This window comes from Telmatherina bonti (assembly GCF_933228915.1).
Source record: "Telmatherina bonti genome assembly, chromosome: 2".
NCBI lineage: Eukaryota > Metazoa > Chordata > Actinopteri > Atheriniformes > Telmatherinidae > Telmatherina > Telmatherina bonti.
In genome coordinates this window covers 24,894,637-24,922,256 of record NC_136620.1, presented here as the reverse complement: position 1 = coordinate 24,922,256, position 27,620 = coordinate 24,894,637, and the positions used below count along the sequence as shown (strand labels likewise).

Sequence of the window (27,620 nt, the reverse complement as noted above, 5' to 3'; positions counted from 1 at the left end):
CAGTGAAGTCGAGTTTTTACAGAGAAACAGTCCATGGCATCTGCAAATTAATTAAATCATCCACGGTGTCTGTAGTTGGCAGACTGATAAAGAAACTCTTCTTGATCGTGTCCAGAACAGTGTGGTCCAAGACAGATGTCCTGTTTTGTCCTTCATTCACAACCCATAAATACATGAAGTGGATGCACATAGGAGCATGCACATATTTATACACACAGGAACCCATGCAGCTGTATGATGTCTGAGATGTTTACAACAGGATGTGGGCCGACGCTGAACTCACTGGGCTGAGGGTCAATCCATACTGCCACACAAACAAGATCTAGCATGGCTGGCATGAAGCCCACACTGCAGGGGCTGAGGGCCTGAGGGCAAACACCCAAGAAATAATTAAACCTCTGGCACAGTAATAAGCTCTGCACACACTAACCCAGGCTGCTGGATAACACTCCAAATCTGACTTGAATGGGGTTTTCGGGTTATGAACTTGGTGAGACAGACTGTAAAATTTTCCTATCGCCAAAAATTTCCTGGAGAAATGACAAGTGGAAACGCTGCTGCAACTAAGACAATTTCCTCATTATCGTGACGGGTGTTTGAGGGATTTAAGTGTGTTGGGATGATTTATTTGACTTACATCTGAAGGAAACAAATGAGCATACCAGCTTTTAGTATTATTACGTTATAAATCAAGCAAGTTTATGGCCAGATCAATAGAGTAGTCTATTCCTAATTGCTAATATGTACAATGTCATCATTTTAAAGTCTGCTTTCATTTAGTCAAAGCTCTTAGCAGAATAACTCCTCAATTTCTTGTGCATCATCTTAATTCCATTTTGCCACTTTCAATGATATATTTCCAGCATGAGAAGCAACACATTTGTCTAATTACATAACCGTGATCCACCCTGCAGCACAGACAGACCTCCATGACAAAAGAGGGAAGTTCCATGAGTTACATGTTTCAACTATTTTAAATGTCCACTGAGGACCACTGCTGACAGTCATAATCATTTCATCCAGTCTGGTGATGAAAGCCTTTTATGTGACGGAAAATATTCTGAAGCCTGACAAACTTTATAAGTCCTCATCTGCGTCACTTTTGAAATGAGATCAAGTGACACTGCCATGCCTAAAAATCCCCATGATGGCTATTAGCGAACGCACATCATTGCCGTCATCTGAGAAAGGCCTCCCATCCATTAGTCTGAATCTTGCTTTAATCTGCGCTGCTCTTGAGTGGCTCCCACTACCTGACATTAGCTTTCCCAGGGCATTAAAAACTCTCAAAAAGCTCAACGCCTGTGAACACGGCAGTCAACAACAGCAAGACTAAGAGCCAACTGGGCCTCCAGCTGCTTGAACTTTAGCATAAACAGATCCACATGAGATGCAAGAAGATGAGGCGTTCGCAAGACCCCGTTCATCTGCTGCTGCTCTGGTTCCATCTTTCCACTGGAAGAATGTGTGAGCGTGACAGAGGAGGCTGAAGAATACCTTTCATTCTTTAACAGAAAAAGCGCTCAGAGGGCGCACGCTGACACTGGTCCTTTCACAATCTACAGCCCGACAGGACGGAAAAATCTCTCCATCAATCTGAACAAAAAGGATCAAAAAAATCCCAAAAAAGGAAAACATCTGGACAATAATCTTTCATAAACCGCAACTTCTTTGAATCACCTGAGAAACAAGTAATGAAGAAATAATGAGTGATTTTCAGCAATTTGCCTGAGAGGCATGTTTGAATTAAGCAGCACTTCATAGGAGAGGTGGAGTAGTGTGTTTTGACTTGGGTCATTTTTGAAATATGATGTATATACAAGCCTTTCATTTCATTTGACACGTGTGGCAGTACTTGCTTGTTGTGAAAACAAGATCTCTGGCAGACAGGCGTGTTGTGATAACCCAGCAATTTCATGCACTAACACAACACGCATGATGACACTGTGACATCCTCAACTTGTTTTATTTGTCTTTGCGGATGATAAGGGGAAGGAAGTTGGCATATGAGTGAGCACCCGAATACGAAAGATAACAGTTAGCCTTGTACCATCTGATAAAACAACTTCTATTGACAGAAATCTTTCATTTGCCATATTTCATTCTGTAAATGTTGCAAAGCAGCTCAACTCCCTGTAGCTGTTTTCCATTACATCTATACATGAATTTCATCTTGGCTTGTTGTCGTCAAGCAAAATTCAGACACACACACAGGACCACCTTCTCGAGCTGTATAGTGAGGTATTATAGCCTGGAATGTTATTAAAAGTCAGGTTTTTTACTTTATTATGTTTTGCACCTGTGTCTGCTGTACCCTACGTCTCTTTATAAGAGGGCTTTTGTTGTCAAGGCTGACTGTGAGGGGTGAGAAAGGTTGTGTGTGTACAGTATGTGTGTGCGTTCAGGGATAAGAGGGGCTGCCTTGGACTCTGAGCTGCAACTTACACATGGCCCAGCTCATGAGCGATGGTGAAAGAAGCACTAATTCCATTTTCCTCACTGATGGAGCAGCTGCGGTACGGGTCGCACATGGTCCCCAGCTCTGCAAGCCCTACACACACACATACACACACAGACGCACATATATAGACACACGGCTATTCGAAGAAAGGAAAAGTTGTTTAAGTGTTAAAGGCGATTAAACCATCAAAACTAGTGTTTTTTTGTTTTTTTTAAAAGACAGATTAGCACAGTCTCCAGCGCTCCTCCCCTTTCTACCACCCAGTTCTGTCACTGTAGTATTATTAGCTCCCAGCCTGCCATAAACTCATTATGGAGTGGTTTCATGAGTTGAGGCCAAGAGAGTGGAATTATCTTTGAAAATGTCTCCACTTGAGTTTGTAGGTATGTTTGCAACAACAGAAAAGGAAATTCTTACCTAGAGTGTCACATTTATCTTTTTCACGACAAATGTCCTCCCTAAGAAGAAGAAAAATATAAGGTTATTACATTTATTCAAACATTTCCTTTAAAGAGAGAATGGCAGATAAATATGTACCTGGTGATGAGGAGTGCGGTATCATGATGAGAGGGATGGTTGTCATCCTGGGTGTTTTGGCTCTGCTGCCAGACACAGAAGTTGTGGAGGGTGGTGGCAGCATGGAAGCTCACTGTGGGCCCTTCCTGCATTGGTCAGAGTTGGAGTTGTATCCAAGTAAAGTGGGTGTGCATCCGTGTAATGATGAATATATTTGCAACAGCAGTAATTAAGAATCTTCCACGCCAATCTTATTTTCATTTTGTCAAGACCTCATATTCTCCTACATAAATTGAGGAATTTCAGAAAAGTTCCAGGGTGGAAAGAGGACGAACAATTCCTGCAACCTAACAAAATGTAAAAGTTTAGCAAAAATTCTGTTAACATAGAAAAAAAATCCCACCTTTTATTGGAACTTTTAGTTGCCACTCCTCTTTTGTGTTGCAACCCCCTTTTCCCCCTAGACACCACTGGGGTCATAACAGGGTCCATTTTTACTTAAAATCTTACTTTAGCAGAGTTTAATACTATAAAATTAATTTATGCTCCTTGTTTTGTTTTTTTGTTTTTTGTTTTTTTTTTTTTTAAAGGTCTCAAATTGGTTGGGAGTTGCTTCCCAAATCAACTCAAGTGACAAACCTTCGCTACAATATATAGCGGCCAGATAAGTTAAAGGGATCATCATCTGGAAATTGCATTTTTTCCAAGTTAAAACGTGTGATTTGTAACCATATACCAATTTGGCTGTATTAATAAATTGGACTCAAATCTGTTAAATCCAATCTATTTATAATGCTGGTCTTATTTAGACTTTCTAAACCAAATGTTGCTGGCTGCTATGAAAAAAAAATAAGAAGAAGGATTCACAATGAAATGATCAAAGAAGTGACATTGTGCCTCTGCAGCAACACATGCAGGTGCCTTAAAGCAGCTTTCCAAGGAGACCTCTCAAGAGACTTAAAACTCATAAGAAACGCAATGTCTTTTCAAACAAGCCCCACCGACAAAAGGCCAAGCCAGAGACACCTGCACTGACGTCAGCCATACCAAAAGCCTTCATACATTTAGCATACGAGACCCCATACTCACCTGTTCATTGTGGATGACGGCTAGCTTGACAATCATGATGTTAATGAGGTTTCCTACACTGGGGTCTCTGTACACGGCTGCCACCTGTGATGAAGACAAAACACACAAAAATGCAAACCTCCACACAAGATAAAAAGTGCATGTTTACTTGGTACTTTTAATAGAAAACAGGAATAAAGTGTATTTTGTTTACCCTTTAATTGGTTTAATAAAACTAGAAATGGTCCATTGAAGCTACGAGAAAACAAAAGTCCCACCCTGAATGTAAGTTTACCCAACAGGTACTAAAACCAATTAAATTTCCCCCAAACAGCAGGAAAGATGACATTTACTGACCTAGCAATAAACGTGAAACTAAAACAAAGCTCAAGCTCAGAAAGCACTTCTATGAGGACAGTAAGAATCCACCTTTACCCTGTTTTTCTTGTGCACCCCTGTCACAGTTGGTCAGTGGTCTTCTGACGGTGCATCTGGCCTCATGACAGGAACTCATTAGTCTTCTATAAACATTTAGCTTTTCTTAGCCTAGGGGAAAGCAAACGTGGCTTCAGCCTGCTCACAGGGAGCCTGTCTTCGTCTGTCTTTGACATTCAGGACCTTGGTCTGTATGCTCCCATCTAGTACATGTTATTATATTAGAGCCAGAGGTAAAAGCAACTATGGACAAGAAAACAAACTCAGAAGGACCAAGTTTCAACAGAGCTTACATGGCAGACACAATAAGACTCAGTGGTCAGAATACTTGTGTCCGATATGAATGAAACTTCATCTATCAGACTTTTTCTTTTTCTCTTGTCATTGTTTATTTTGACAATTCTGGTTGTATTTTAGATAAAGTTAAGCAATAGTGAAAAAGGAGAAGAAGTACTTGTGTTTTTCTTTGTTTTCATGTGCCATTGAATTGCAGAATCAAATTTAGCCTTACTGTTACACTTTTTACACCTATTCAATACATTTAAGATGAAAATATTGCACTTGGCTCAAAAATAACTTTTATAAGGTAATATTGACTTGATAAAATGATTACTTCGTAAAAGTTCTCATGGGAACAATAATTGTCATGAAATATTTTCAGATGTACTTTTTTAGTTACAAAGACTTCTGAACAGTAGAGCACATGTTTCACATGTATGCAGTCCCGAGACCAATCTACAGCATCTCCACTTGCTTGTGAGAAAAGGTAAGACTTCCTCTGATCATTGTGGACAAGACATGGTTATGCTCTGTGTTCCTTTAGATAAAGCATCTGGTCGTTTTTCTGTATTGAAAAAGAAAACATCAATCTCATCCCTAGAAAGTTCATTATAAATTCTGTCTCAATCAGTTCCACTGCCATAATCCTGATTAAAAAATGAGTGGTTTGGTAAAGATTTAATACACAATTTGCTAGTATAACAATCACTGTTTTACATACATGGTTCTGGTCTTTACTTTTTTGACAGAAGGAGTTTTAGTTCTGACGGAGTATTTTTACTGTGTGGTCTTTGTCATGATTTGGGTTTTTCTGTGCTTTGTTTTTGGGCTTCCTGTTTTATTTTGTAGTTTTTCCTGTCTTGGTTCTTGGTTAGCTTCTTAGATTTCCTGTTCATTGATTTGGTTCACCTGGGTTCATTTAGTTCATTTGTTTCACCTGTTTCTCGTTCGGTTTTTCCTGTGTATTTATACCACTCATGTTCACTCATTGTTTGCTGGATCATTTTGTACCTCAGTTTAGTTTCTGTTCTGGGTTCCTCTGAGGAAAATAAATCGTTCTGCATACCGGCCTCCCTCATCTCTGCAATTGGGTCCACACCACATCTCCACTGCTTTCGTGACAGGTCTTAATACTTGGACTAAATTTAAAAATCTGAATACTTAATCCACTTATAGACACTTACATAAACTGGCACATTTAACATTGCCCACACTCTTCCTTAAGAATAACACTAAAGGACAATCATTACCATCATAAGTTAATAAGTATTTTGAACTTTCCATCTCTCATACTGGTGAGTGATACCAGAAGGAAAAAACTGCTCAGTCCAATTGACGATATGTCCTGCTTTGACACAATGTTACTAGACAATTAATTACAGTGTCAGGGGGTTGATTGTCAACCTGCTCTCCCAGTCAGATTTAGGATTCACAAAGATGCTGAATCAGGAGGGGACCAATTACCAGGCTGGCTCAGCACGCTGAGGTCAGTTCAGGGTTTATAACCAAAATGTCAAAACTGAAATCTGAAGCTGAAAGCAGTCAGACACTGGGCACAAGGTCAGCTCACTAAAAAACACTGAAATGTATATAACTTTGTTACGTCCTTTTCAAAGCATCTGTGGTTTTTGCACACATTGGTCTAATGCAAGACGTCGAAACTGGTGGGACAGCATTTTCATTTAATATTTCATATTTGCATAACTTAATATCAGTAAAAGAGAAAGTAGTAAACAACTTACTCTTGTGCTAAACAAGGATGTAATACTGTTGAAAGGATTAATTTATTCTATCTTAAATGTGTTATGAGCCACCAATTCAGCATTATTTCTGTGGCAAATAGCCATTAATTAATCTCAATCTTTGAGATTAAAGCCAATGGAAACCACACTGTCAATCCATGTTGGTCTTTCATTAACTGTTTAAAAGTCTGAAATACATTAGTTAATACAGATTCCTGTGTAACGTAACCTTATGTTAAAAAAATTGGCTGCACAATGTCTGCATACACTGCCTCTGGAACATACACCCAGTTGAATGATTCTGAACATGTAATTAAAAGCAACACAGGCATTGACATATGTAAGATATTTTTAATGCAGCACCAGTGCCATAGCCTTTACCCCTCATATATAGGCTCTATATCAACCGATATTTAACATAATATCGGTTGGTATAGAGCCACTTTAGTTACACATATAGTTCCAAATATGAACTCTTTGGCTTCCAGCCATAACAGGGAGCGCCGCGCTGCTGCCATTTTGGAGGTATTCTACTAACCTTTCCAGACCGTGGAATTTTGTAAATGTTGAAGGCCAATTTTGCATTCACAACATGTTGGGTGTACTCTGGGTGCACGCTCGAAAGGGGCCTTTTGGGGATGTTTTGACAAGCGTAGCTGCCCAAATCGGCTTCCCATATACAGAAAGCATAAAATACGTCAAAAGATTGTTTTTGGCATCCAATGAGTTGAGAAATGTGTAAAAATATCATTTTATTGCTGAGTCGTAATATTTCACATAAGTACTTATTCCTTTAAACATTGCTTTGTTCTTACAATGTGGATGTTTAGTTTTCTATTCCAAGTATATTTTCTAACGAACTTAATTTATCTTTTTTGCTCATAGTTACTTTGTTCAAGGTGGAGACTTAGCATGAGCCTGTTCTTTTAGTTTTGCTTCTGTATCCTGTTATATTATGTCAACTGTATTTTTTAAATGTGCTTAATAAAAAAATACAAATAAGTAAGGACTGAACCTTGTTTTCAGGCCCATACCACATGAGACAATGCAAAAGGTCTCCTCACACCTTTTCTATTTTTCTTTTTTATACCTATTAAGAAAAAGTTTAAGAAAAAAAGACACATGTATGTGATGTGGGAATGTGGGGTGTCATAATTGATTTTTGAACGTCCAAGTGACATCTTTTGCTTGCTTGTAATCACATGAAAGACACATGAAACCATAATTATCATCCAGGACCAAGTAAAAACTCATTAAAATACACAATAGTAAACATGTAAAAAATGCCTGTTCTCACAAAACTACCAATCCATAGCTTAAACTGCACAACTAATGAACCATAAACCCTAAAAATGGCACTTAAAAAGGATAATTTTTTAGAAATTTTATTTCACTTACTACTGACATGATTGTTAGGATGTAGTGTTCCAGGTTACGTCCATGGTGACGAACCATTTTGGCGTCCGCTGTCACCATTAGTTCAACATAGCGTGGGTAAGAGAGGAAGCGCTTGCGTCTGCGTGGGGATGTGGCACGAATGCTGGTGGAGTTGCTTTCATAAATGTGCTGCTCATCGATTCTAGCTTTGAGAGAGTCCAGCTCCTCTCCCATATTTCTTCCACTTTCAAAAGACGCTGGCCTCGTGGAGTCCCCTAATAAAACAAAAAGGAATAGATACTTTGTAAAACTGCATGTTAAATATTCGTGTAGAATCAGGCAATACATTACAGAGAGCATGTTACATTCACAGATCACAGCACTTCTATAGCAGTATTCCGCCATAAATTACTGTGCCATTACAGTGTTCAGAAAAACAGTTGTACCAAGAGACCCAGGCCACTAGCGCACTTTAAGTTTTAAGACTTTTAAGGTCAGGCAATCTGCACTCCCTCTGCTGAAATAGCAACCAGAGAAAATCCCATGATGACAATTTACTGTCTTACAGATGGACTTTCGTCAGTGTGCACTCTGCAAGAGGATATAAAAATCCTCAAATTATCCCACTTCTGTGGCCTTGGCCACTATACTGCTTGAAAATGATGGTGAAGTGCCAGACTGAAACAATTTCATTTACAGGCTCAAGATGAATTCAACGGTAGAACCTGAATGACAGCCATATACTGCGCATATTCGACTCAGTTCTCTCAGCTGAGCTGCACGTGTTGAGCTGGCTACGAGGAACAGATTCCTTCACCATGACAGAGTGAAGTTAAAAGAGGGAGATGCAAGAAGACTATGAGCCTGAGGAAGTTTTTTTTTTTTTATTGGAAGAAAAGGAAAAGCCTCAAAGTTTTTAAAGTTTAAAGCAGATTTACTGACAAATTAACAAAGAATAAAAAGAAAAGTCCTCCACTGCTCTCCGCCTCCACTTAACACCAAGACAATGTTGTTTATCTATTGTTTATATTATACAAAAAATTTTGCCAGGGTTAGTAATTTATCTTCAATAAGCATTTGATAGGCTTTCATTACATCTTTCGGTGAAAGAAAGCTAACTGAGCATGAAGTATGAAGTACCATGAAGCAGTCAATGTGCTTTCCAATGTTTGTACTAATTCATTGACACATATGATCCCGTGAAAGAAGTTGCTCAGAGCAGTTTTGATCTTCTTTCAGTTTACACAACAGTTAAGTATCTAAACAAGGCATGCTGCCTGAGAAATTGTCACATGATGTAATACACAGAAGCAACAGCAATGTACAGTAAGTGATGTTTATGTTACATTTAAATTTAAGCTTTTTTTTTTTTTTTTTTTTACCTTAGCTGCTGGTTTTGTCAAGTAAACGTTCATAATTTAATAATTGTTGATTAATAAATTGAAGATCTGATTTTTCTGAGTAAATAAATGACCTTAACTAAGACAATAAGTGCTTCTGAGCCTAGCATAGTTTGGAGTCCGTCATCCTCAACAGCCTCCTCGACTTTGGACAAGCCGATAATTGTGAAGAGTTCCATTGTTTTCAGTAAACTCAATTTTTCCAGACATTCACACAAAGAGAGATTGTGTGTGTGTGTGTGTGTGTGTGTGTGTGTGTGTGTGTGTGTGTGTGTGTGTGTGTGTGTATCACTTTAGTCAGTAAAAAGACCAAAAAAAAAACTGAAGAAAGGAGTAAAGATGATTAATTGAGCCCTCGGCGAGTATTTAAGCGATGCCCCCAGAGCGCGAGGCAGAGCGTGGCTCCCTGGCACAACGGTGTACAGCTTTTGCCACCGTGAGGCCGAACCCCATGCCAGTCCCAGCATCCAAGCCAGAGCCAAGCCTGTCAGTGCCCAAGCACACGGTCCAGCCAGCTGAGCCAGAACACAGCTTTGTGTTTCCTGGAAAAAAAAAAAAAAAACTCTGCATAGCCAAACCCACGACACTAAACCCCTTAAACAGACTCATCAATGCAGACAGTCTGACATCAAAGGGATTATCAAAGCACATATGAGTATCTGCGTCCTCAGAAATCAGTGTTGAGATTCAGAGTAAGAGTGTGAGATGAAAAAAGGAGGAGGGGAGGGGTTGAAAATACTGTATGGTCTCCATCATAATAGCCTTTGAAACAGTGCAGATTAGCCACACACAACTTTTCCCAAATCGCCTTAAGTTAAAATCCCCCTCTCACTAGGTAGTGAGCTGCTACTTACACCATGAGAAGACAGGGGTGATGTGCTGGACACACAGAAACATGACATCACCCTGCAGCTACGGGGCACTGACTCAGCACCATATAAACATACATGCAATGGCTTTTAGGAATTCATTGCCAAACAGCAGGTGTGTAAGCATTTCTATTTGTCAGAATTAGCTTACTCTGCCGTGCACATGGCAAAAACAAACCCACACAACCCTCAGCTTTCTGTTCTAGCGCCTATTTGACCTGAGTGTCAAATCTTTCATTGCGATTCAAAATGATAATAACGCTAATGTATGTTAAAACGTTCATCAATTCAGTCAATAACATGCTGATCAGTACCCACAGACAGTAATACTGAACAGCACTATACATATTTGTGATTTCATCAAGGTTTTAGCCACTGCACGAGTTAACAGTAGAACTTTTATTTACATTGATCCATACACGTTAAAGGTTTGGAAGCATCTTTGCTGTTGTGTATGTGCGTTCTCTTTGAGCCTGTTTATGCACAGCAGCCTGTCAAAATGAATTCTGAGATTTCGCTCCAGATCAAAGAGCCACTCTTGGACTCTCCTTCACCTCTCTGTCAAAAGTATCAATGCCAAGAGCCCGACAAAGGAGAACCCACATTTCATTGTTAAACTAATTAACATTCTTTTACAGTGGCCTGCTGGGAGTTTAAGCACCCGATTCCATTGGTGCAGATTAAATAGATAGTATACCTTACACTTATAGGTAGAGCCTTGCTTCTATGTAAGGTCAGACACTCCAGTACTGGAATTTAACTAACGGTACGACTCAAGGGGGGGGGGATGTTAGAACTCCTGCAGACAGAAGCACAATTAAGTGCAATTCTGTGGCTAGACAGAGAGAAGCAGAGGCAGCTAATTGCTCCTGCTGAAGAAGCATTTTAAAAATGAAGTGCTGTGGCTTTTGACCCTACTTGAAGACATGGGCTTTGTGCGCTTCCAGTGCTCTCAGTTGTTATTTTCATTTCGGAGACACGGTGAAAGATGGCATGGTGACCAACTGAAAAATGTGTTTGGAGTTGAAGACCTCCTGAGATGAGATGTAACACTACGGTCATGGATCTGGAGTGTTCTCTGACATCATGAACAAATCAAAAAACTTGACATTTTTTAGGATGTTTATCCAAATAGCGGTGAGCTTCCTGTAAAAGCCACTTAGGCAGCTGAAAATGTGTGCTTCCGTCAGCTTTTCTCTCTAAAAGTATTCTTTACATTCACAAAATGTTTCGAACCTGTATCTGCCCTGATGAATCACCCTCATTACCTGATGATAGCTGAAGCATAGTGACAGGAAGAAAAGGAACAGTCTGTAGCTTCAACAGGAATTTGAATTACGATTTATTTCGTCGAGGATTACAAAATTTATAATTAACATGCAATCAAAACAAAAACAACCACATTTCATAGACAGATCTGAACACAGTTGCTACGTTTACATGGGAGTTTTAATTCTTGTTTAATCCCGAATAAAAGATAATTCCGCTTGAAACTGATGAAAAATGACCATGTAAACACTTCATTCCTAATGCAAATTTCTATTTGGAATTAAACTTAATTCCGCAGTAAGTTAATTCCAGTCATTCTGCACATGCTCGTTACCTTGTCCTGTCCCGATGACGCGCGTCATTTTGCCTCCCCTGTTCGGTGGTCTATCTTTCTTCTCCTTCTCAGCTGCGACAAAAAGTGAAGTAGCATGCTCGTATTGAGCTGGTACTTTAAATTTATGATAAAAATAGCGGCAAAACTGGTACTTATTTTGTAGTTTTTACAAGTTAAGACTGAAAAGACGAGAAGTAGCGAGCTTTCCGGTATGTGCCATACATCACGTGCACCCTCTGTCCAATCAGAACCCTTTCTAACCCACCACTCTAAAGATCAATTAAGTAAGGACGTGTTTCATGTAAACCTCCATTTGGAATTATTATTTTCATGTAAACTTGAAGGAGAATACGTTAATTCCGAATTATTTAATTCTGACTTATTAATTCCAAATTAAAAAAATATCATGTAACCGTAGACATTGTGGTTGGAAATGAGTGAAAACAGATAGTTTACAAATTCCCCTTTTTTGTCATGATTTTCAGATTATTGTTTAGGTTTTTCTTGACTTTTCTGTTGTTGTTGCTGATATCCAGGTTTTCTTTTTTTATTTAGTAATTTATCCCCATGCGTAGTACATTCTGTTTTATATCCTGTTTTTTAGACACCTTGTTTCATTTGCTAGTTTGATTCACCTACTCCTTGTATAGTTTGTTTTCATCAGTATATATTTACACCCTGCATTTCTTTGTTCATAATCAGACTGTCATTGATTTCCTACTATCATCCATGTATTAGTTTGTTTCTCTGTTTTAGTTTTTTTTTTTTTTAGCTCTGTTAGCCTCAGTTCATTTGGGTCCTCATCATCCATGCACCATGACATTTTTATTGAGTTTTATACAAGTATAATGTAACTTTTATTGACATAAAAGCTCCAGAATGAGGGGCAAAATGTACCTTATTGATGAAGGAAGGAAGAAAGAAAGAATTAATAAGAAATGAGGACTGATTATTGAAATATTTCCATATGACAGGGCTTGTGATGATACAATATATGTTATTCTTCATGCTTCATTCAAAGAAATTAAACTTAAATGCTGCACACATAAACACCTGTATTCATGCAATTCATCACTATAAGTATTAGAGGATTAGATAGATCACATAGATCACAGGCAGCCTTATAAAAGAGGAGAGTTTTGTGTGACTGAAAGCAATATGCAAGTCTGTATGTAAGTTCCATTCAAGTTAGGCAGGAGTTGAGCAAAAGTCAAGCAAAATCAAAGATTTTCATGTTCGTTGTTTAATAGACCTGTTTCTACTCCCATAACTTCAGCAGCTGAATTCAACACCTTGTCTTTTATGGTGCCGTTCTCAATAAATGTCATCTAGGTCCTTCTGTTTTTCCTCAGAACTCTGGGTGTCTTTGGCCTGACTGCTTGACTTATGACCCTGTGCCACTAGTTATGTTAAAGTAGTGATGTGATTACATTCACAAGTCAGGAGAGTCTTATATATTGAAAAATGGTGGGATTCTCTTTGCTGTGTCTTTGTCCGACTTCCTACCAGGTTTAAACTCTGCTTTCATCCAAAATAGACAATAGCAGAGAGGAGAGCTGCTTCTGAGACGATCTGGAAATCATCTTGTGTGGCCGCGATCGGCTCCAGCAGTTTTATCACAGAAGCTGATAACTGAAGAAGAACAGTAAGCCGGCACAAGTAATTGTGTTTCATCGCTGTCACTATGGATAGAATAAACCCTAACCTCTTTTAAAACACAACAAATCCTTACTGTGAGCATCCACTGCCGCCATCTTTGGCCTCAGAATACAAAAAGCAGGTTTGCGGTTTTGAGTGATTTGTCGCCTCTAAAAGTCATAAATAGCCGGTGCATTAGGCAACAACACCAACATTTTACTGGCTAACTCTTAGACCTCCCTTGTCAGATTCCACCTCAGTGGGAAGCTGTCACCATCACACGTCATCCCCTCTAACCACTGACTGTCACCAATGCCAGCACGTGGTCACACACCATGTCACCATCACATAAGTTGTTACAACTATTACATGCAAACACATCCGTTGAAAGAAATCTAAACAGTAGACAGGTAGAAAATAGCCTCAGCTGGACTTTGTCAAGGGAACTACAGAGACAAGACGACACATACTGGGTTCAAAAGGGCCAAGGCCTTAGGACAGGCAGACACATGGGAGTAATTAAAGCTATTGCAAGCATGTACTGTACCCCCGCTTGGCTCTGTTCAAGGATTCTGTTATGTTAACATCAGATGACAATGAGTGCAATTATTAGCAGCTTACACTATGTCATGCGATGATATAAAAAAGATGAGGCAGGCATGGGACTGAGTGCAAGTTTTCCTGAAAGAAAGACTTGCACTCATGAGTGCAAGCAGTCTTGCACTGGCACTGAGTGAATGAACAAACGGATTTTTTTTATCTATTTGACTATTAAGACTTGTATTGTCTATTTCTGTAAGAGTCAACAGCATAGAATGCAGGTAAGAAGAAACAAAGCTACTTGGAAGACCAAAAGACACCTTGTTACTGCCAGGACTGCTTAAACATAATAAGAAGCTTCTTTTTCGTTTATCTGCAATACTTCCCAGTGCTCTGTGGGACACTTTGCCAGTAACACCCAAGAGAGATAATATACACTTTCTCACACACACACACACACACACATTTCAAACATAATGCAACTATGCACTTGCATAAAAGCCCCCAAACAAACTTTTTGCAACAAAGGTGCTTCGTAGAAAGGGGGACATTCAGTCAGTCTAAGGGGGCATGATGGCACATGGCAAGCCTAAGCCTTTTGGAGCCATGGGACATTCAGAAGCTTTGCAGCATCCAAAGTCAGACCCTAAAGGTGAGAGAGGCTGTCTGAGCGATCAATGCTCACCCATCATGCCTTGACTGACCACCTTTCCTGACTCCTGTCAAGAGTCATAAGCCCCTTTCATACATGCCTTTTCAAGCTAGGACTGATGTGCCTATGTCACACATTGTGTCGCGTGAAAGTACGGGGAAGGGGGTGGAAGCTAATATGCTGATGGGGTGGGGGGGGGCAATGACAGAAGCTGAACTGCCTCTTATGTGCATTTTGCAGAACTTGGTCCTGTTGTCACTCAGCTTATAAACAGGCTTGATGTGTGTAAGGACACAGTGTGTATGAGGTTGAGGTCACAATAAACAAGTGCTTCCATTCATATATGTGACAGGGAGAGCGGAGCAGGCAAGGCTTCAAGAGGAAATAGTTCTCATGTATATGAACCCATTGAGCAGAAAACACGATGTTAACTTTCAAACTACAGTGTACAAGAACGGGGGTACAATCAGTTACCCTCAACACTGATTGTGTTGGGGGTCACCAGTATCATGTGTACAAAGTGCTCCAATTATGAAAGACAGACATTTCACATCCCTTCTGTCCTCAGTTAGCTGTCACGAAAGCTGAAGAAGTCTTTGAAAATCAAAACTGGCACACTAGGTGACTGGATTAGATCCTGCTCTCAAGCTGCCCTTTTATTCAACTAACCGTTTCTCATTCAGGCAAAATATGACACCCACTGCTTAGGATTGGCAGCCAGTGGCAATGAGGAAGAACTTCTGCCCAGTTTCCCTTTCCTCCGCTTTTTGCTTGTCTTTACATAGACTTCAGAATGCAGAAAGAGGACAGCGAGAAGAATCTGCCCCTATCTGCAGCTGCCCCCATCCTAGTGGTTATCTCTGCTGAAGGACAACACAAGGATTCACATGCAGGCACAGACACAGATACCCTGCAGAATGTGTCATTAAAGGTCAGGGCTCTGCTGTGATGTGAGCCTGGCAAGCTTCTCTCTGAGATCCTTTTAAAATCCAGAACCAGGCACACCAAGACACTTTGTCATTGTAAATCATTAATCATCCACTCAACAGTTATGTACTCTAGAGGTATGCTAAACAGCAGGGACGCCCCTTGGTTATTTGGCATTTCCATTTGTTTGGATCTAGAAGCGCTCCGAAGCTCTTCAAAGTTTTACACCTGCCAAACCGCTCAGCACTTCAGTTCACAGTTTTGGTTTGAGACAAAAGCCCTCTTCACCAACACATAGAGTGGAAAGAGAGAGAGAAAAAAACAAGTTATAAGATGACTGACCCTGTCAAAGAGCGCTTTGGTAGCTCTTCAAAAAGATACTGGAATCTGCCCCTTACCAGCATCACCGACTCTAGGGTCATCTATATGATGAGATAAATATGAAAACTGTTATTCTTAACTTGCTATGCGTAAACTTGTAGTGGAATTATACAGACAACTAAAATACATTCAAATGAAATCAAATCGGATTGTGTCCGAGGTTTATTTCTTTCACTCCCATGGGTACATATGTGATGTGCAGCATTCTATTGACCTCATCTTTTGTCTCAGTCTCAGTAGAGTTTTCGCCTATCAGCCAACAACTTAGCAGTCGTGTGTTTCTACTCAGTTTCCAACCGTTGTTAAGCACTGATTTAATTTAATGGCAGTAACAAAGAGGAGAAAGATAAGGAGACAAAGAAAGGAAAACAGAATAACTATGAGGGGGAGTACTAAGCTAAGATTAAAATTTCAAAACTCCAAGTACGGGAGCAGCAACTCTGAGTGTTTTGCAAGCAGAGCGGCACGTGCCAAGTCAGTGTTTATATCCAACCTGCTAGTAGCAGCGTGCACAGAGCTACTTCCCATAAAAAGACAGGAGAGGATTGTTAGTCTTGGATCAGAGTCGCCTTCAAAGGACCCGTTTATCGCCACATCTGGAGAGGGACCTATCTGATAAAGCTGAGGAGCTGCAGCCTCGTAATTCTAGCCTCGGACCCAAGGTTCTTGTAGCACTCCTGCTCATTGTTTGTTCCCTTTGATGAACCCCCACAGGTGTCACACCCATTTACACGTCTTCCTCCCAAGCTGCAACCTCTTGTTGTACACTGATGTGTCTTGTACTAGAATTTAAACTTATAGCGATGATGGTTCAAGATTCCTACAAAATCCTCAGAACCAACACATGAAGGATGAAAGTGAATCTTTCTGACATATCTATTGATATTAACAAAGTCCCCCCACTGGGCTCCTAAAGGAGAGTAAATTCAAACAAGCCTTGGGGAGCAGGGAGACCCTCTCAGTGTTTACCACACACAGACTGAAAGAGTGAAAGGGCGAAGCATATTAAGGCGGTATTGTCTTGGCCCATCAGGTCAGTCCAAGTTTTTTAAACTGCCGCCACACACAATGGCTACCATCAGACGACAATGGCTGGGTTCAGACAACAAGCAAATCAAGTGGTCTGCACATAAAAGATTTATTGCATCATGTAACAAAGGCCGCCCTCGAAGCCGCCTCTGAAGGCAACTTTAGGGTCTTCCATCAAGGTGAACTCCACTCGGTCACACTGCTTTTCCTGAAGGGCCTCCACTCTGCCGAAAGGCCGCAAACATAAAAATTCTAATGAAAACAGCAAACTTTCAAGTGGCCTCCCAAGCGGAAAAACCTCTCCTTTTCTTTTTGGTCCAACTGCAAACTAAAAAGGAATTACTCCTATCCTTGTCTGAGCTCCTGCCACAGACCTGGGTCTGAATGAATCAGCAGAGGAGTGAAAACATCAAGCAATACTGGAACCACTTTGGAACCACTTTTTTTTTTCTCTTAATTAAGCTGAGGAGCTTTCATTAACAAGCCTTTATCAAGATTTAACTTTTTTGTGTATCCTGCAAACCAAAAGTCGTGACTGAGTATAATTAACATTTTATGGAATTGTTTATTTCCAACAATCAGAAACCGAATGCAGGTGATAAGGAATTATGAGGTTGCGGGTGAAAGTCAGTCAGACGGTGGTTAGAGGCACAGTGGTTAGACAGTCTGTTACCTGAGGCAGCGCAGGGCTCATCAGTATTTGAGATATTCCTTTTCCTCTCATGTCGATAGACAAGATGGGGTTTGTTGTGTTCTTCATCGTATTCCTCCTCGGCAACGTTTAAAAGGGGCTCCAAGAAGTACTCTCCGTGTTGTGTGGTAAAAGTTCCAATCTGGAGGACAAAAAATGGATATCTGTCATTATTGGCTTTGGTATGAAGCAGGCACTTCTATGTGAGTGTGTGTGCTACGTTGGACATGTGTGGGTTCAGTTTACAGACATGTTATATTCCCTCTCACTCATTCTGTTCTCGCCTTAGGCACCAGGTTGCAAATAATTTCCACACCTCTGAAACATCAGGTGTGACAAGCACACATGGAAAGAACAAGCTGGCTCAGAAATGTCTTTTACAGCTCAGTGTCAGTCACTTTTGAACCACGTCCATGAGAATCAAAGACAGTTGGGACACATTTTATAATGTCTATATGATTATCATTAAGACAGCGGTTTATGTATCTATAAATAATTTACGCATCAAGCCAAAGCTTGTTTAGTCTTTTTAAAACTTAAAATGTGCATATTCCTTGGTGCACTGACACGAGGGGGAGTGACATAATCATACATGGATAGAAGTGCTGAAAGAGGAATGCTGATACTGATTTGACAGCTCAGGCTCTCACAAAGCTTCTTAGCTCAATCAGCCACGACGCTCAATGCTGTTTACATGGTAATTTCATGCGCACACTTAAGCAGGATGTTGAAGACTGGAATGTTATCTTTAGGGCAGTATTACTCCATAAACATCCATAAAGGTGATTGATATTTGACAATGGAAAACAGACAAATCAGATATGGAAAACAAGTACAAACTGGATGTGCATGTTTCCTTACAGCCTTGCTATGTGGTGTGACACATATACGACACATCCTGAAAAAAAAAAAATAATAAAGAAATGCTGCAGGTCTTTAGATGCAGAGCAAAGACCAGCCTGTGGAAACAATGTACAGCTTAGATTCATCATTACCTCAGAGGTTCAACCTCGCACATGTTCCACTGCCTCTGATGCTGCCCTGAAATAATGCATTTTCTCTCATTCTGAAATCCCACTGTGGGTGAATTAAACTAAAACAGAATTCCAAACCAGCCAAAACAATGATGAAATCCAGTTACACGGAAATACAAGAGCATAAACCTGTCCGACTTTTTATTTGTTGAAGACAACTACGACATGATGGGATATTTCATGTCAAACGGCGGACACTGTTCAGATTCTGTCAGTTCAGATACGAAGCGGGTTGCGACGAGTGCTTCCCAGGAGAAGCTGATAACTGAATAAATGTTGACTCAATCATGCCTGCAGTCAAAACATAAATTCATTCAGTTGTTATTTAACCCCTTAACCGTCGGCGGCCCGTCGCCGTTTTCCGTTTTTCTTTTTATATCATGCTCGTACAATATCTTATACGTTTCCTATTTCAATAAAACTACGCATGACGCACCTGTTGGCTCTCCCTTCTGATTGATCCCATTTTTGACCAACTGAATTGATCCATGGTCATAGCCAATAATAGCCAATGAGTGTCAACCTAGGTGGTCTGACAATCACGTACGTTTCCGCTTCCAGACCTCGCCCACCAGCTCTGATGCCAGTTCTGACCCCACTGCTGTAAAGAAAATAAAATTCCCGTCACGACGATGTGAGGCCTCTGTGTGTGTGTGTGTGTGTGTGTAAAATGCGTAAACATTTGTGCCAACGTGCGTACTTGTGTTTCGTCCGTGCCCAAAAGCAGAGGAAGCCTCTTTTGTCTGCTTTTTCTCGGTATGAACTTTCGCAAAACACGCCAAAAAGCGGAAATACACCCGCGAGGAGGTGATGGAGTCGTTTACACCGAGGGATAGTGATTTTTACACAGGAAGACGTCTCTGACTGCAGAAGAAGATGCGGTTCCTGAAGAAGAAGAGCATGAAAAGTAAGCACAAACTTCTATATGCAGCTATGGTGTCTTTATCAGCTGTTTAGATGAGTAACTCTGTTGTTTATGGGGCTGGGGGAGGGGGGGTTGTTACTTTTGTGCATCGGGATGGGGGAGGAGGGGTGGGGGCGCCTGCGTTGTTTTCGTTCCGTTGTTTCTTACTGTTGTCGTATTTCCAGTGGTTCTGTTTGGTCTGCTAAAGACATGAGACCTGGTTTGTTAGAAAACTTGGGGTCTCGGCTCTAAAACGTAAGACCCCGGACCGGGGGAACCGTTCCTGAGGGTGTCGTTTCAGTCCGAGTGTGCGTGAAGCAAAAAGAGCAACGATGAAAGAGACGCAGCGGTTCAACACCTCTATTTCCCTCTAGTTGTAAACATTTGTTCATAAATACAAAATCATAGAAAGAAAAAAATAAGCTGCTGCTGATTTATCTGCGTGTGTGTGGGCCGCTTTCGTACTCTGTGTGCGCATGCGTGCAGGGATGCGCGTCTGTTAGAACATACACTTATTACAGTCGCAGTACTAATGTGAGATAAAAAACTTCTTGTCTTTATTATTCTGTCATCTGATTCAGAGTGGAATCCCACCAGCTCTTTAGATGAAGAAGGACCAGCTCCTTCCAGAGGAAGCCGACATTCCTGCCCTTCAGACCACCAGGACCCCTGCTCATCATATTCTGCTCTCCAGCTTTTTTACTTTACTTTTACAAACACTCTTTATCAGACAATAGTTCAAATCTAATGTCAATATGTAAATTTTATTGTGTTATGGTGTTTTTATTATTACATTTTGTTTATATTACATAACATGGCATTATATTGTTTACATATATGAAAATGACTGTAAAACTTATTCTGACTCTTTTATTATAATGCACATTAGAAAAAATAAGCTTTTAGTGTGTTTATCCATCACCTGGTGAATTTCAATAATACTGATAGTGAATATGAATATACAACAAGATTCCTCTTGATACCACCTTTCATTAGAGGTCTCATTGATGGAGCATCCAAAGTGACCATTTGGAGACTCCAAATGGTCACGTTGGGGAACATACTTACAGTAAAACCCTCATAGAATAATAATTGTGGCTGCTATTGTCACCAAATTTTAACTGGTCATAGTAAAGGCTTCATGCTGCAGCTCCATCTGATTTTCCAGTCCATATCTCCATCTCTCCATGTGCAGCATGTTGGCAAAGTAGAAGAGAAATTCAGACGAGGGAAAAAAACTGAAATTTCCTTGTGTTCCAACTCCAATAACTTTATGCTGGTTACAGTTACAATAAATTTGAAGGCTCAAGGTAAAACTTTAGAGTGTTTTCTTTAAAAAAGAGACCATGCTTTTATATATACTCCAAAGGGTTCAAGAACAGCAGCTACTTTAATTTGGGTATGTCTTTTTCAGGCGCATTTGGCATTTTGGGGGGTGACTGTTAAGGGGTTAATGTTTTGTTTTTCCTGTAGAGCAGAAACTTGGCAGATAAGAGTACATGTTCAACTGAAATGCATCAACAATAAAACAAACCTAACCTCCAAGAGTCCAAATCTTACATTTAGGTGTGATAGTAACAATTAGTTTTGCGCTCGTAAACGCGGTTTCAAATGTAGCATTTCTACAACTATAGCCACTGTTATCTGAAAGTAATGAATGACTTGTGCACTGTAACAACTGGTAGATGTTTACCTGTGTCTTGCAAATCACTATCTACAGTGAGTCTGCTTTAATCAGATGATAATGGTTTATTATGGTGTTAAAAGAAGCCTGAACAGATGAATGTTCTGTTCAGGCAGTGGACGGGGGCAGAGTTTGAGAGTTTCCCAGCATTAACACTGCAGAAAATCTGGCAGACGTTTGGAAAGGGACAAAGTTGCTGTTCAGCAGTGGGTGCTGAACTGGACGCTACAGCTGAAAAGCTTCTGTTTAGCGCAAAGTAAGACTAAATGAGTGGAATGACTGTTTCTACACATCTGTTTTACTAAATCCCACAAAAGTGCAAAGAAATCTCTTGGGTGCCGAGTCATCCAAAAAGGGCAAACAAGCATCTGCAAGCAATCTCTAAAGTTAAACAGCACATGGATGTGTCAGGAGAAATAAAGACAGAGGTGCATCGGTGGTAGATTAACTTCCACAAAACACCCAGCTCCACCAGGAAACAGCATTTCCCACGGTGTGAGCAATCGTTAAGTTCCCTGCAAACCTTCATTGGCAGTTGTATCCTCTTCAGACCTTCTTTTTTTTCTGCCCATCACAATTCACTTTGAAAAGGCCAAAAGCTCCAAAACCCTGCAACCCCCGTCCTCTCTAACTGCCCCCTGGGGATAGCTTTGAGTAACTCTGGACGAAAGGGGAAACTGCTTTTTCCTAGAATGACCCCTTTGTTTTAGGCCTGAATAATTCCTTAATGACCTCATCCCCACACAATGCGGCCTGGCCGTTAAGCCCCAGTGATCAGATACGGACACATTTATGACCCGATAGCCTCTGGTGCAATGTCCATTGTCCTGTCATTCTCAGTGAGTGATAAGCAACAAAGATCGTTAAGAAAAGGAAAGAAAAAATGTTTGCATAAGTGAGCTGTACATCAAAGTTGGGCAGAAGGGCAATTAAGGAATCATTACCATCATTATTGTTCCAGAACTATGTTAAATTAAAGTGAATTCTAATATACTGTTAATTTTTACGTAATGTCTCAACAAGTGTACAATCACAGCATCTGCTGTGACCATGGTAACTTACAGCATCATGAAGAGCAGCGTTGTATTCTATGACATTCTACACCTATTTAAAATAAGGACTATGTCACTGAGAAAGCTGTTATGGTGGATTGGCTTTGGTCACTCTGTCTGTGTTGCTTTGGCCAGCAAACAACCCCCCACACAGAATCCGGTTGGCGCGACTGAGGTCAACCCCCTGCTCCTGGACCAGTAACCTCATGTGACCCATGAAGTCATCCCCTTCAACTGTTATCAGATTCTCTTCCACAGGAGTCGGCAAACTATATGATTCAGACATCAGGATTCCCACATAACGTATATCAAACCCATAAACTCATTATTACCCAATACTTCCCATTAGCCACATAAGATCTTGCATAAGATCATCTCCATTCTTGCAAAGTATGTACATGTTACCTTACGGTAAGAAGTTGCTAGCACCTTTTTTATCTATCGTTAGCCACAGCTAGTTGCTCCCTAACTTCTCCTCATTGGGATGAGGGCATGTCTGCTATTGCAAATTCATATATTCCTATTCACAGAACTAGGAAAAACGGTGTAGAGTTTTAATACTTTTGTTGTTTTTGTTGGGGTTTTTTTTATCACAAAAACTTCAAACCGTTTAATTTCATCTTTCATAAGATAAATGCTTGAGTAGCGTATATTTTGAAAAGCTCCTGTAGCAACACAGTTATAGCTGATAAAACAAATAAGTAATCATGTTTTTTTTTTGGGGGGGGGGGGGGGGGGGGGGGGGGGTTGTTTGTTTTTTGGGACGGGGATGCCTTGCACAATGGCACTACAGTAAAGTGGCTCCGCAGTCACATTGACCTCATTCTCAACCATTACATCTCAACGCACCGTCCAATTGGAGCATCACCCCGCAGACCCTGAAGTTCATGGCTTCTTGGTGTCATTAGTCTAGCAACACTTGCTCTTGTTACACTCCTACACACTTCACTTCACTTGAGGGTTATAGAGGACATGCATGGATGGGATCAAGTGAAATGGGAGAAACCATGTCAGCATCTCTTGATTAAAGGCAAACCGGAGGTGTGTGTGTGTGTGTGTGTGTGTGTGTGTGTGTGTGTGTGTGTGTGTGTGTGTGTGTGTGTGTGTGTGTGTGTGAGGTCAGGTCAAAAAAAAAGAATAAAAAAAGTCAAAACTCACCAGACCAGTGCACAGGCTGAAGACCGCAGGGTGTCCGCGGTTTGCGTTGACGTGCCCGCGGTAAAAGCAGTGGCGCATATCGCTGCGGTCGACGTGCGACACCGTGTCGTTTCTCTGTTCGGCTCCCAAGTGTGTCACTGTGTAAGATGGGGCGATAAAGCTGGAGTCTGCGGTAAGGTTGAGCAGAAAGCGGTCGCCAAATGCATCAATCCTGTAGTGAACCCGTAAGCCCGACAGGTCATCGTTTAAACTTCTCCGTCTTCTTCTGTAGTGCAAGTTGTGGGGAAATGATTCACCAAAGTCATTCACTCGGAGCGGGGTGATGATTTCATACGATGACAGCTGCTTGATGAACGTTTCTGCAAAGAAACAAATGAATAAATTTTTTAAAAGTTGGATTTTAAAAGTTGGACATTTGGATGAGAAATAGCGGCAATAGTGACTGTAGATGCAAAGCTGGGCATCCTTCTCAAACACACCAACCTACTGTTAAAACACCTTAAGCGGTATCGCTCTCTTTTATTTATTTTTTTTTACACAAATTGAAGTAGAAACTACCTTGTTCGGATGCAATCGGTGCTGCAGAGTCTCTCGGACAAGTGCTGACAGATGACACGTTAGTCCAAGCAGCCAGATTGCAAACTGCATGATTTCCTCCGCGAAGGAACCTAGGCTGTCCTCTCCAAGGCAGTACCCTCCGTCTCTGCGAAGCGGCTCCCCCTCTCCCTCTCCTTTCCCCCGGCTTGTCAGCAGCAGGTTGTGGGATCCGCGGACGCTCTCTGCAGCGCAACTCTTTCTAACTGAAGTGGCCTCATTGCTTTGCTAAACATGCATCCACTAGCCTCTATGAAGCCGAACTATATATGACACATTCATCACCCCCCTGACGCAAGGGGGAGAAAAAAAAAAGTTGCTTAATCTAAAACTGCAGCCTATACTGAAACCGGGGCTCGGTGCCATGTACTCTTTCCCTCAGCCATCCGCAGACCACCCCATGCACCAGAAGCAACGCCCCTCCAGGCTCCAGAGCCAATGTGAATGCGCCTAAAACCACCAAACATAGAAGCTTAAGTTCTGCAGGGTCAAAAGTGAAAAAGAAAAAAAAAACAGACGACTAAGCATCCTGTGAGAATCAGTCTAAACAACGGAATTATCTTGGAAACATAGCTGATCATGTCAAGCCTCTAAGAAAACTACGCAAGGAGTATTGCTATGTAATCTATCTTAGATGGTCAATAATGAGTTGCCTGCATGTCAAGTTTGCAGACTGGCATAGACTTGCACTGATTTTATTGAAAGGCGTGATGTCAAGTTATACTGTAAGACAACACCCTTCCACAAAACCAAATAATTAGCAATGGTTTTCAAAGAAAAAGGCAGAAAGCAAAACAATATTGCGCAAAACATAACTGTATACCATGAAACATTTTAGTAATCTCACACCTTATATGTTTATTATTCATCTGTTCTGTTGGCTGAAATTTTACATTTTCAGGTTCCAATAGTACTAGATTATTGATTTAGACACATAGTTTCAGGAAAGCATGTGTCCTACGTGTTGAGAGTATGTGATGGATTTGTCGAGGAACTCTAAGTTAGAATATAGTACAAGAACAATCATAGTTTTTCCTTCTGTGTGGGTTTTATTGTGTTTATAAGATGGTGAAAAAGCTGTTATCTAAGCATTTGCTTCTGCTTCCACCCTTTGTGTTTATCTGTTTCATCCTGTTTATTATTTAGTCTGACATGTTTTGGGCTTGCTTCCATTGGAGGAGCTAATAAGCATATTCAACATTAAAGAGCAAAAGCCAGCTGAACAATTACATTAACACATTACGTTTAATGCATAAATGTCCCAAATATCTTGTTCTCTTCTCATCGTATTCCACAGACCACAAGCATATGAAATAATAATGTGACTTTTTCGAAAGTAAAGAAGTAAAAAGTGTGTTAATAATCTGATATTTTTCAATCAAAAATATTATTTGTATTTACATCCCAGTAATCTTCCAAATGAAATTAAGAAATTTACTCCAATTTTAGCAAAGAGATGTGGAGCTTCAGTTCCATCAGCGGATGCCACTTTGATTCATTTGTTGAAGGAAGTGGAATCTAGTCTCTAGCAGCAGAGAAGAGTTTTATGCGAAAAGTCTTTTTTGTGGCTTGCAAAAGTCAGTCACTTAGAGAAACTCAAGATGTGGCAGGTCCAAGTTGTTCAGGAGTAAACATTCCCACGACTTACAGGTGGCTTGTTCAGATTCTAAATGAAATTTCATTCTGTATCTATGAATATTAAATGTCAAAATATTATATCTTTATTTCACTGACAATTCAGAAAGTCACTGCTTTCTTTTAACAAGATCATATATCATATTTTTCTGAAGGAATAATTAATTTATCCACAGTTGAGACAAAAATATTAGAAGCACAAAATTCCTACAAAATAACGATAAAAACATAGAAATTTCATTAATTATGTGATGTGTCAAGTAATTCATGTGGAGAATTTTGAAGATTTAAACCTTAAGGGCTGTATTATTATTCCAAATAGAAATATTTTTGGAGGACTGGTATATTAAACATATTCATTGGCTGCTTAACATTCTTGTCTTTACAAGCATCTCAATAATGACCAGAGTAAAAACTGTAATGTAAGTTTAATTTTTATGTAGTCACCAGTCTGATTTGATTCAAAAGTTCTTATATGATGGCATGTCAACTTAAAATAAACATTTTTCTCATGTTGTCTTTAATTAACCTTTGCTGAATGCATTGCTCATAGTTTTATTTTAGATGCTGACGCATCCAATCGAGCATCTATCTGTAACTCGTGGGAAAATACTGCACAATTAAAGTACAAGTAGTTAGCGCAGAGGGCACTGTGAGCCATTCTTCACTGTCATGTGCTGGAGCAAGAAGACTTCCTTGGCTGTGATGTGACCAGCTTCTCGTTAATCATTTAGGCACGTAAATTCGAACACAAAGTAGATGGACAATTGAAAGGATTCTTGTTTTTCTTGTCCGCTGAAGGCTGATGTCACAGAATTGTGGCTAATACGACTCAATGCGCTCACTTCAGAAATGTTTAAATATTGTAAACTCTGTCTTTGACGCAAGCTTTTAGACTGCAAGTCGTGGCTATGGCTGTTGTTAAAGAGCTCTTTTCACATGGTCACATTTTAGCTAAAATTACAATGTGACAATGTGGTCAGTGGGGGACCCAAACACTGCTTCTGTGGTCCTTATTGGGACTTTTTAGCTCCATAAGTACCTTAGAAATATCATCATTAAAATCAGATCATTTGACTTTTATGTATCCTGATAATCACATTTTTCAATTTTTTTAAAAATCTGTACAAATTTGCTTAAATCCAGTCTCTTAAAGTGCAGAAAGAAAAAAAAAAAAAAAAAAATATATATATATATATATATATATATATATATATATATACATATACATATATATATATATATATATATATTATAAGAATGCATCCGGGCTTGATCTTGAGAGCTTACGGAAGCATCTGAAGCGTCTGAACTGCAGAGCTCCTGAGACGAACTTATTGTTTACAGTAATCTCTCGCCACTGTAAATCTGATGCCTCCCTGATGTGTTATTCAATCTGCGAGCCTCCTGTGAGGCTTTTCATCCCATTAAACTACTGCCACTCTTCTTTCACTATCTGGAGCCATGTGAGAGAATGTAGGGCGGAAGTGAAGCAGAAACTCTCCATTAAAAACACAAATCAGTTGTAGCAAAGTCATGAGTGACAAAAGCAAGACACACACGTTATGCATGACTGATTTGACCACAAAGTAATGTTCCCAAACTATGATCATGTTTTTAAAGTCAAGAAATGTGAGGCAGTGACGGGAAGTTTTGATAGATCTGGTCAAAAATTGATGAATATGAAACAACAGTTTGAAAAGATTTTGGAATTAAAAATGAACTCTGTGTTTTCATGTTTTGGTATTTACAAATAAAAATGGGATAAAATGCATAAAGCAAAATAATGTATATATATATATATATATATATATATATATATATATATATATATATATATATATATATATATATATATATATATATATATATATATATATATATATATATATATATACAAATATATATATATATATATATATATATATATATATAAAAGGACAACCTCCAC

The 27,620-nt window shown here is 39.9% G+C and overlaps 1 protein-coding gene across 1 annotated transcript in view; it reads right to left on the bottom strand.

Annotated features, from left to right (window-relative positions):
- Nucleotides 1–24,157, bottom strand: part of LOC306770164 (A disintegrin and metalloproteinase with thrombospondin motifs 20) — an 84,662-nt gene extending 60,505 nt beyond the window's left edge. Inside the window, 8 exon segments of the mRNA XM_079258991.1 lie at nucleotides 2,446–2,551; nucleotides 2,879–2,919; nucleotides 2,999–3,123; nucleotides 4,067–4,150; nucleotides 7,900–8,153; nucleotides 17,591–17,750; nucleotides 23,441–23,797; nucleotides 23,981–24,157. Of these exon segments, the coding sequence (XP_079115117.1) occupies nucleotides 2,446–2,551; nucleotides 2,879–2,919; nucleotides 2,999–3,123; nucleotides 4,067–4,150; nucleotides 7,900–8,153; nucleotides 17,591–17,750; nucleotides 23,441–23,797; nucleotides 23,981–24,088 (1,235 nt within the window). The 5' untranslated portion in view covers nucleotides 24,089–24,157.
- Between the last annotated feature and the right edge of the window lie 3,463 nt (nucleotides 24,158–27,620).